General features: G+C 33.5%; 1 protein-coding gene across 1 annotated transcript; it reads right to left on the bottom strand.

Moving 5' to 3' along the window:
- Positions 1-575: 575 nt before the first annotated feature.
- Positions 576-9,213, bottom strand: gbb (TGF-beta family member glass bottom boat). The gene is made up of 7 exons (XM_089706451.1): positions 8,688-9,213; positions 6,345-6,534; positions 4,435-4,589; positions 3,225-3,425; positions 1,994-2,067; positions 1,466-1,600; positions 576-1,165 (listed from the first exon to the last, which is right to left on the bottom strand). The coding sequence occupies exons 1-7, from the start codon at positions 9,088-9,090 to the stop codon at positions 1,040-1,042; spliced, it is 1,284 nt and encodes a 427-aa protein (XP_089562577.1). The 5' UTR covers positions 9,091-9,213; the 3' UTR covers positions 576-1,039.
- Positions 9,214-10,970: the final 1,757 nt, after the last annotated feature.

Genomic DNA, 10,970 nt, shown 5'->3' with positions numbered 1-10,970 from the left:
CGACGCGACGCCCCCTTCCTTCTCTCGTTCGCTTCTTGTTTAGGTAGTTTTTAGGATGCGCGTAGAGTTTATAATATTCAAACGGAAAATTAAATGAATATGTATTTATTTTTGTATGAAAATAAAATCTACAAATTATCAAAAGTCGTAGAACAAATGTTGTAACAATTATGATGTTAACTATCTTGTCCTGCGAGGTTGCTGGTGTTTTAAAAGTACCTAACCCTGTAAGTTAAACTTTAAATCAGCGCCTGTTATATTATGTTACTGTAGATACTGTGTATGTTACTTAATATGCAACTTTTTACGGAAATCTTAACTTTTACCAAAGCATTTAAAGTTACTATAAAATCCGATCAAACTATACGTTTACAACAATTAGGTATTTAGGTGAGTTCGTCAAAATTTTAAATTTTACGTTATTTTCCTTATTTTTTAGTATACATATATTCAAACTTTTACTCGAGAAATATTGTAAAATACAGTTACATAGGACTCATACTACTTGTATGATATAACTAAATATTTATATTTTGTAACATTTTAATACAATCCTAGGAAAATGAAACAAATAGTTAAAAAATTATGTATATTTCACATTCTCTTCTAAATTATACTCGTAAAAATTAAAGCTAAAATTGTTTGACTGAATTAATTGGCACATAAATTATTAATTAAATTCGACGCTTACCTATAATATAATTACATTAAAATAATAATGATAATAACACTTGTATTTATATTCAAAGTAAGTATACAGAACAACAAATTAAGGCGCCAATTTTTTTTTTGCAATTTTGAAACGACCCAAACATTTTACAACATTTATTTTTCTTTTATTATATTACAACAAAAGTGTAGCATTAAATTTATTGAGATTCAATTTCATTCCTAAATATTCCATATTATCGTAAGCATTAGAAGAGTTCTATTGAATTCAATAAATTATTTGACATTCGGATTCATTACCACAAAATGTTACTTAAGTAAGATTACTGGATGGATTACAGACTAGTGTTTCATATAAGTGTTACGTATATTAATGGCAACCACAGCTTTTGACAACCATGTTTTTGTATTTGCGCAATATTACATTAGAATCGTCTGTGTAATACAACACGGATATTGGAGACAATTTGATCGGAGCACAGGACGGTTTCGGTACCTAAAACAAAACAAGTTAACGATAAAGATCACATCATTTTAAATGTTTTAAATTAATATTTGACATAAGGACTCTGTTAATAAAGGAATATTGTATGCGAATAAAGGTAGGTATCTAATATGTATTTTAATTCGCAGTAACGCGATATTATGCGAAAGTTAATTATGCTTTTTTAAAGTTTATTTTAACTCAAACCGCAAGATAAGATAGGTAATTAATTGAACTCCTATTACTCACTATAATAATAAAATAGTAATTTTTAAACGATTTCATTTGCTATGATAAAAACTATTTTCATACCTGAGTTGGATTAAGTAAGTGCACCAATGTCTGCACGATGGCATGATTCGTCGCGTTTTTATGTGCATTTAAGGGAAAATTACATTCCCCGCTACAGTAAAACGCACCGTATCCCTCGGGTGCTATGATCCAATCCTAAAACATTTGTTTTACTTAGTTAACGTAACACTTTTTATTAGTTATATGAACGTATTTATTACAACTGTAGAATAATTAAATTCATACATTGAATACTTAGCTATAATCTCTAGAGATATTCATTACAAACACAAGACATACAAAATCATTTTGCAATGAATGTTCGTCTGTTGTCCGGCTTTAACAAAAAACAAACTAGCCAGATTTTTTTTTTAAATATTTAATTATTATTCCTCGACAACACATCTCAACACATAGGTTATATTTTATTTTGAAGAATTTAATTTGAACTTAACGCACGCGCGAACGAAGTCGCTGACACAGCTACTCTAATATAAAAAACACTGCAAACAAATTTAAATGAAATATATTATGATATATAAGACATACCTGCCATTCCAAATCTTTGAAGCTAACGTACAAAGTTTGTATTTCGCAGCTTCGTGTCGTCCAATGTGATGTATCTAAAACAAAAGTTATTTATTTGATTAAAATAATATCTACATCTTTATAAAAGACCAAGTTTCTGTTCTTCTAGGTGACATGCACACGCTTCCATTACAGTAAGAAAACAGACAATAGACGAGTACCTAAATAAGATAAAAATGTTGTGTGGTTTTATGAAACCACGGTAAAAGTGAAACTGTTCGAACGGTTCCGAACACTGCTTTGTGTAGCGCATGTCGCGTGTATCGCGGCTGCAGAGTAGGTATACTTACCTACTCGGCAGCCGCGATACACGCGACATGCGCTACACAGACCAAAAAGTTTGAGACGATGTAATAAAAGTTTCACTTTAATAATAAATTATGAGCGTTACTTATTGGAATTAATAATATGTACCTCCCTTTTTACGATCCTCTAAGGGTGATCGTTGAATAACATAAAAAAGGGCTTTAATTATTAGAAATAACCGCAAACAGTTTTTTGAGGATTTATATAACCATTCGTAGGCTAGTTGTGGAAAACACAAAATACGCAGTATATATTTTTATTGTCTACTTTTGTATAAATCGCAAAATATTATTTAAATGAAGAATAGATTTTAATATGCATGTTAAATGGTGGTATTACTACGAAAAGAAAACGTAAGTATTTTACGACAAATAAATATAAATAATTACAATATCAAGATATGCACTGGGTCTTTTCCATAAAACACAAATCAGAATACCTATACTCGTATGGCGTAGTATATGCGTCGAAATGCTATTAATTATTCAATTACCGTCTAGACTTCTTGACCGTGTTAGTCATACCGCACGCACAGTGTGAACGAATCAAAAGAAACTGTAGATTACGACGATTCTGATAATTCTACAAGAATGTTCTATTCTCTTTGAAGTTTCATAAGCTCTTATAATAATTAATAACATCTCTAGATCAGATTTAATTATTTATTAAGTATAATACGAACAAAAAATCATTACGATAGATCTATAATTAATAAAATAGGACATATTGCATTAGATGCCATTAATATATCCACATTATTTTGATAAAAACTGCCTAAAAACTGATGACCAAAAATGACGGCAGATGCTGGTTCGAATCCCGCCTCATGATCGATTTTTTTTCTATAATATTGATATTATGTACAAAAACTATTAAGAAATATTACCGGTTAAAGGGTTCTTCAAATAATTTTCCGAGTACCCGTGTGTTCGCCACCGCCTCGCTTCTCGCTTTCGCCTCGCTCCGGCATCCGCGCTGCCAAGTTTAGGACCATTTTTGAAAAACGCTACCAAAAATGGTTGCTTTCCTTCTGAGTTCGGTGCGTGATTTTCTTCTAAACCTATCTCTTCAGGTTTCACATGTCGTTCTGTAATTAAGGTATTTGTATGAAATAGCTGCTCCTCCCGGCTCCACCCGCCTAGATGTTTTTCTAATTTTGACAGTTATTGTCCTGACAAATCCATTAAATTCCGTTCAGCCGTTCTTGAGTAATAAGTTGTGTAACTAACAAGACTTTCTTTTATATTTTAAGGTATCTCATTTTAACATACATCTGAATCATATTGGCAAAACATAAAGGTTCGGAATGAATTGTAGATCCATTATTGATTTACCATAAAGAGCTATAAATATATTTTACCGTGTACACTTTACTTAGTTGGTTCCTCATTCATATTTAATGATCGTTTATTTTGTAGAGCTGTTACAGGATGTGTACACAGCTTATTATTATTAATTATAATATACCCTTCTCAACAACAAAGCTTTTCCATTTTTAGATATATATTTTTTTTATTTTGAATACAAGAATAAATATAATTTGTTTGGCAGTAATTACAAAGAAAAGCTCTTAAAAGAACAATGAAAGGACAGAATATACAAAACATTGATGTTGTATGTATACTGTATAGGTAGTCAGATCAGGTAGGTGACATTGTTTCACGGTACTTGGTCATGGTTATTTGCACAGTATTTATATACAGTTACTTAGTATTCACTGTATTTATTTAAGAATCACAAATTCGATTTATAAACTTCTATAACAAAAGAAGAACACATTGTTTACGATTTTACAAAACTTTCATCCCGGGCGGGGCTTTTATTATGGGACAAGTGCCTAGTTAGGTATTATATATTATACCACATTCCTTATACATTCTGTCTAACTAAAAGAGTAAGTATTTTAAGGTATTTATTGAATTTATAAATAAGTTCGTAACCTACTTAGAACTTTACGTCGCGTCGTATCAAATCAAACTGTTCCAAACGTCATACCAAATCAAATAAGAAAAGTGCAGGCAGCACTTATGTATAAGACGCCTTTAAATATTAATCAAAAATGTTATTAACTGCCTATATTTTCATGTTAAATTTACCAGGTTGTGTATGAGGGTGTAAGGTGATGAAAAAGCCCCGGTTGTCCGCTGGTGCTCCAAGCCAAGTCGCCAAAGCGCCCGTCACATTGAGTTCCAACCAGCCCTCTGCACCAGCGCTAGTGTTAACAGCGGCTACTTGCTCCATTTGCATGCTTCTGTAAACAATACGAGTAGTGACTCAGTTATGTATTAATCTATAATGTAATTTTGTTATCTTTGTACACACATTATGCAAATAAAGATATTTATTTATTTATGTTTGAAAACAGTACCTAGACCTTTTTGAGACGTATAATGTGAATGAAAATAAAAATTATTATCTAATTGTTCATAAAAAATAAATTTATAGATTAAATGATCATTTTCATCCTGTGTTTTCGTCAATTTAAAAAAGTAACAGAAAAATATAGCTACATGTTGACGAAGATATAATTACGACGAAAAGGCCATGGGCTCAGCATGTAGCCACCAATTATGCTAATATTAATTGGTGAAAAATTATTGAGTACAAAGATCAAGAGTTATCAAGTTTTGGACAGTTCAAAATATACCTACGAAATTGGAGGAAAATATATAATACAAAAGTCTAAATGGTATATAACAAAAGTCTAAATGGTATATAACAAAATCTGCTACATATTTTCCTTCACTAACTGCAATTTTAAACACTGAAACGTATTTAAAAAGTGCTTAATTATTAATATTTTTTTGGGAATGAAGGCTGAAGTATGGAATACAAAAAAAATGGAATGAATTTCGTAATGAAGTCGTCAAATATAATGGATTCTATTAATCGACGACGATGACGATTAAAAGAATCCGACAACGAACGACAAGAGAAAAATATAGATCATAGGGTGTCATAGGAAAATAGATAGATATTCAATAGACATAAAAAAATATACACCGTGACTTGGTAATCTAATAAAGATACAGTACGCGATTTAATCTCTCGTCGCTACAATTACTAGATATTATTATAGTTTTACTAAGAAAAGTCAAATAGCAAACCTAATCCTACTAATATTATAAATGCGAAAGTTTGTATGGATGTTTGTTACTCTTTCACCTAAAAACTACTGAACCGATTACAATGAAATTTAGCACACATATAGAGGGCAACTTGGAATAACACATAGGATAGGTTTTATCCCGGAAATCCCACGGGAACGGGAATTATGCGAGTTTTTCTTTGAAAACGCGGGGGAAGTCGCGGGCGGAAATCTAGTACATAATATTGCAAATCAGTACGTAAAATAGTAGAATACCTTGCTGATTTTATATACATTTATTTGTATTATTACCCTTAACAACATACTTATACAAAAAACTCAACGGCATTATCTTTATATATATAAAATTCTCGTGTCACAATGTTAGTCTGCATACTCCTCCGAAACGGGTGGACCGATTCTCATGAAATTTTCTGTGCATATCGAATAAGTCTGAGAATCTCTTTATATATATAAAATTCTCGTGTCACAATGTTAGTCTGCATACTCCTCCGAAACGGGTGGACCGATTCTCATGAAATTTTCTGTGCATATCGGGTAAGTCTGAGAATCGGCCAACATCTATTTTTCATATGTACCACGGGCGAAGCCGGGGCGGGCCGCTAGTATTTTATAATATCAACCAAAGGAATGTCGTAGATACTACCACAAATCCTAAAAAATATTATTAATCGTCTTCAACAACATGAGTGGTCAAAAAGTTCCATCATGTTTTTCATTTGATTTTGCTAATTATATCAAAACAAACCGACCGCTCCTGTTATGGCAACATATTATTTTATTGGACACACACGTCACAGAGCTTGTAAATAACCGAAAAAAATAGGGGCCTGTCTATAAACAATTTATTAACGTAAGTACTTAAAATATATTAATAAAAATTTACGAAATACTGACCCCAAGTTATCGACGCTGATGACTCGATGGGCTACAACTGTATACAGTGCTGTGGGGTCTACTGTGTGGGATGCAGCCTGATGCAGTCTTAGTTCAGCGGTTAAAAGAGACGACGCATCACCTGGTGCTCCTGTGACTTCGAACCATATGTGCCTTCCGTGGCCGTGGCGCAAAACGCCTAAATGATGCTCTGAAATTATCATTCACCTAAATAAAAAATATAGCCGACATAATCTAAATTGTAGAAAAATTGTGAAACAATCCTTTTCTTGAATGATCACTTTTTTAACGAACCCTTAGAAACAAACAGAAATAGAAACGACGGACAAAATTATTTGATAAATTAAACGCATAGTAAGAACAAGGTAGTAATATAATACCTTAATTGATTAAATATAAAAAATAGAATGAATGATGGAACAGATAGTATTTGATATAGGTACTGTGAAGTACTTCATTCTGTAAGGGCCGCCGCGCCATATTGGTTAACGCGAGAGCTTAGAAGTTAGAACTGAGAAGTCCTGGATCTGGATTCGAGAACTGAACAGAAAAATTGCTTCAGACTGACAGGACACAGCTGATTACCTACATGTCAATAAGGAAAATCGATCAATGAAAAAGAATGGATCTACCGACAGCTCCTGCCTAATTCCAGGGGTGTAAAAAAATCGGTTAAGTCTCAGTTATAGGGTCCCGTTTTACTCTTTTGGTACGGAACCCTAATATGCTCGATGCAAAGAAATCCCAATAAAGTTAACGTCCTTTAAACGTTAACCAACTTATCGACAATACGAAGAATTTATAAATGAAATACCTAAATAGATATCCTTACATTATTAGTATGCAAATTGATTGTGTCATCTTAACAGATGACAACAGGTGTTGAGGATATTATCAAAACTTGATGTAACTAAACACGCACTGCACGTGTGTATTAATTAAACGAAGTAAATGCTAACAACACCATATTATATGAAAAAAATGTCTAATTAACTCTGAAATACTTAGTATGTTCCAGGGTTCAAGTACATTGTTCTGAAGTTTGCGCCACAATGCTTATCATCTTACAAAAATATATTATAAATGCGAATTATGTTTGTCACTTCTTCACGCAAAAACTGCTCAACCGATTTGGTTTAAATTTCGTACAGAGATAGCTTGAGGCCTGTGAAAAATATAGGATAAGTTTTGTCTCGGAAATCCCACGGGAACGGGAACTTTACGGATTTTTCTTTGAATACCGATAATTTTATTATCTTTAATTAAAATAAAAAGTCCCTTTAGTCAATAACTTATAAACAACAATATCCGGACGGATCCGTGGCAGATAACAGTGTATTAACTAAACTCAGTCACAATTAATTTTAAGCCTTCGAGGAGATACTCGAAGGATTAAAATATTTTTTTTATTGTAGCGAAAACTTGAAGGATACAGGGGAATTACATATTTTATATGAAGATAAAATATTTTAAGTGGACGAGAGCGAAACCGCGGCAGACGGTAACTAACAATTTTATTAGTATGTAATAATAAACTCTAGATTCCAAATTTACCAGTGTAAGTGTGTAACGTGCGTTTGCAGACAAAATTTGAATTAAAAAGTAAGATGTAAGAATTCGATTTGAGTCATGAAGACAAACGTACTTTAACATTAAATTTGTTTTTCTTAAGTATTTCTACTTAATAGACATTAAAAAATTGTCTGCTGAGTGCTGGATAAAGAGAAAGAAGGTAGGAGAAAGTAAGTAGAGCTACTCTTCCTATACTAGAAAAAGCCAAAGGGTAAGTATTCTTTTATTATATTTGACTGCATATTTGAGGCGCCACTGTAAACAAGACAAATAAAACAAAAGCTTTAGATGGACGTCAATGAATCATTGCTACCTGAGAATTGATAAGTTTTCTCCGAAAACCCGCCTCTGTCTGAGGGGACCGGTAATTTGGCAATCAAAAGGTAGAGCACTTTTTACCTGTTTAGTGAATTATTATTTATCACCAATAAAAGCACTTCCCACGATTTAGTGTAATTTAACTAGGTAGGTATACCTATGTACATTGTACAAATTATAAAACGATCCAATACAACAGTTTTAAAAAAAACTCAACTGATGAATACTACTAGGAATAATAACTATCGCATTATGTATACATTGTGGATAAAATGTTTTATTATAAATGAACTTACATTAACTAAAAATAGGTAACGTATTTGTTTACTGATAGCAATGCATGTATATTGTATATTTATACTTCTAGGAAAATAAGGAATTCAGAGAAATAACATGCATGCCTAACGATAACAGAGAAATTGCTATTGATTTCATATCACAATATGTACTTACTTTTGCTTTGAAAGGTCATAATAAGATCGCTTTCGTCTATAGCTTGCTGTTCCTCGCCGCTAAGAGCCATCTCAGAACTCCGAGTAGGACGGGCTTGTTCATGTTCTTCAGCTAGCTGTTTATACACATCTAGCAAAAAACTTGGCGCTGACCGATCCAGAGGCGGTGATTGAGAACGCCGCGGTCTTTCGCCGAGTCCCAAAAGCTCTAGAATTTCATGTTCAACAACTTGTCTTTCGTGACGTGTCATAGAATGATGTATGATCGTTTGATCTATTCCATTATCGATGTAAAGTCCAGAGAGCGCAGCTTCAGTTATAACAGTAAACAAAAACAAACAAGCGCACTGCCACACCGTTTTCGATCCAGCCATTTTACGGTGCCTCGTTGTGCACGCTATCATAGCGCTCACACGACTGGCGAATGCCGAGTAGCAACTGGCAACTCCGACGCACGATAGGAACACCGAACGCAGACGCTGATGACTGAACCTGCCAACTCAAGGTGGGCCGCTACGCCGACCGCGCTCGCCACAACTTCCCTTCCCGCGACCGCATCTCATCGTAATCATGTAAACATTATACGCCGCACTCCGCAGTCCTAACAGCATTCCACTGCGCATACATATTACGTTATTCAATCAGCGAGAATATCGACTGTTCTTAAAATTTACGGCTTCATTTCCTAATTTGAAAATTATCCGTTTGTATAAAATTTTATGTAAGCAAAAGGTATGTAGGCATTTTATCACTTAATCCAAATTGAATATCTAATATAATTCACACGCGAGACGGTGCAAATGAGATGTTTGTAGTTTGTTATTATTATAATATATATATTTGTTGATTTGCTGATTACCCAAATGATACCTCCGCAGTCTGCGTTACATAAAGTAAGTTTATTAGATGAAGTCGCCACTGGGAGTCGCATAATATGAATATGAGTTAAAGCACTGCTCTCTAACGAAATTAATTCTGATGATAAATTTATAGAAGCAAAAGATAAAAGAGGTCTCTAGTACCCTTCCAAAGAACTATTTACTTATCTGAAAAAATACCGAAGCGAATACAGATTCACACCGACAATCTTCTGAATAAGATAATAAAAATATTGTTGACCACAAATATTTTGCACTACTCTGTCGGAGTGACCGCTTCCTTGGTACAGTGGTTGACGCGTGAGCGTAGAACCGAGGGTTCGATTCCCGGTGGAGACGAAAAATGGTTTGGTCTGGCAGGACACAGAAGGCTGATCACCTACTTGTCCCTAAAGAAAGTCGATCAGTGAAACAGATGTATAACGCATCTGCCCCTTATCTACTAGGGGTCGAGACGGGACTTCACACACTCTTCACAACTCTGTCGGAGTCGGAAAAGAAAAATTTAAGGACATTAGTGATCATCAGTTTGGATACCTAATGTCCTCCTGCAAGCGATGTTTTAGGCCTAACTAAATCCATTAACGGAAAATATATTAATGCCTAATAGATATACCCACCCAGTGGCGGATTTACCAGCAGGCTGAGTAGGCTGGAGCCTAGGGCGGCAAATTTTAAGGGGCGGCAAATTTAGTTCATACATTTATTATTTCGGTTTAGAAATTAAAAAAAAAATATTATACACACACATAATACGAATTTAGAAAATTGGAGAGAAATTAAAATATGTATTTAACAAAAATGTAAATATTCTCATTTACAGTGCTAATTAATAAATATTTCAACATCTGCATGAACAATTCCTAAACGCTTTATAGTCCACTCATTTCGTAGGAAAAAAAGGCAAATAAAAGAAAGTGAATTTGTGCATCTAATTTTTTTATATGTTGTAGGGGATACCTAGAAAAGCTTAACTTGAGTTTTTCGACCAAGATTTCCTATCAGCTTTCGTCGCCATCTTGAAAAAAGGGGAAAAATTTGTTTTTCGGCAATAACCCGGCTATCCGATGAAATTCGGAAATCACATAAAAGACACTTTTTGTTCCTTTTTTTATGCTCTACAATAAAGTCTCGACCATTTTTTCCGTATCATGCATCGTTATCGAGATATTGATCGATAATGTAAAAAAATCAGGACACATTTTTCGTCGTGTTTTTCTCGAAAACTGTAAATTTTATAAAAAAAGACCTCAGACCAAAGTTATAGATCTTATAATTCTCCACAAAAAAGGTTTCTATGATTTCTTTACCAAGAGTTACTATTTCTGAGATATCGCGATTTGAAGAGATACATTATACATTTTGGTGACGACGACGATGATAGGGAACGTACCCATACTACGTGA

This window comes from Colias philodice, chromosome 2 (assembly GCF_061535455.1).
Source record: "Colias philodice isolate Cphi_HAF_F1 chromosome 2, ilColPhil1 Martin Lab GWU primary, whole genome shotgun sequence".
Taxonomy (NCBI): Eukaryota; Metazoa; Arthropoda; class Insecta; order Lepidoptera; family Pieridae; genus Colias; species Colias philodice.
This window is presented reverse-complemented; position numbering and strand designations above follow the sequence as displayed.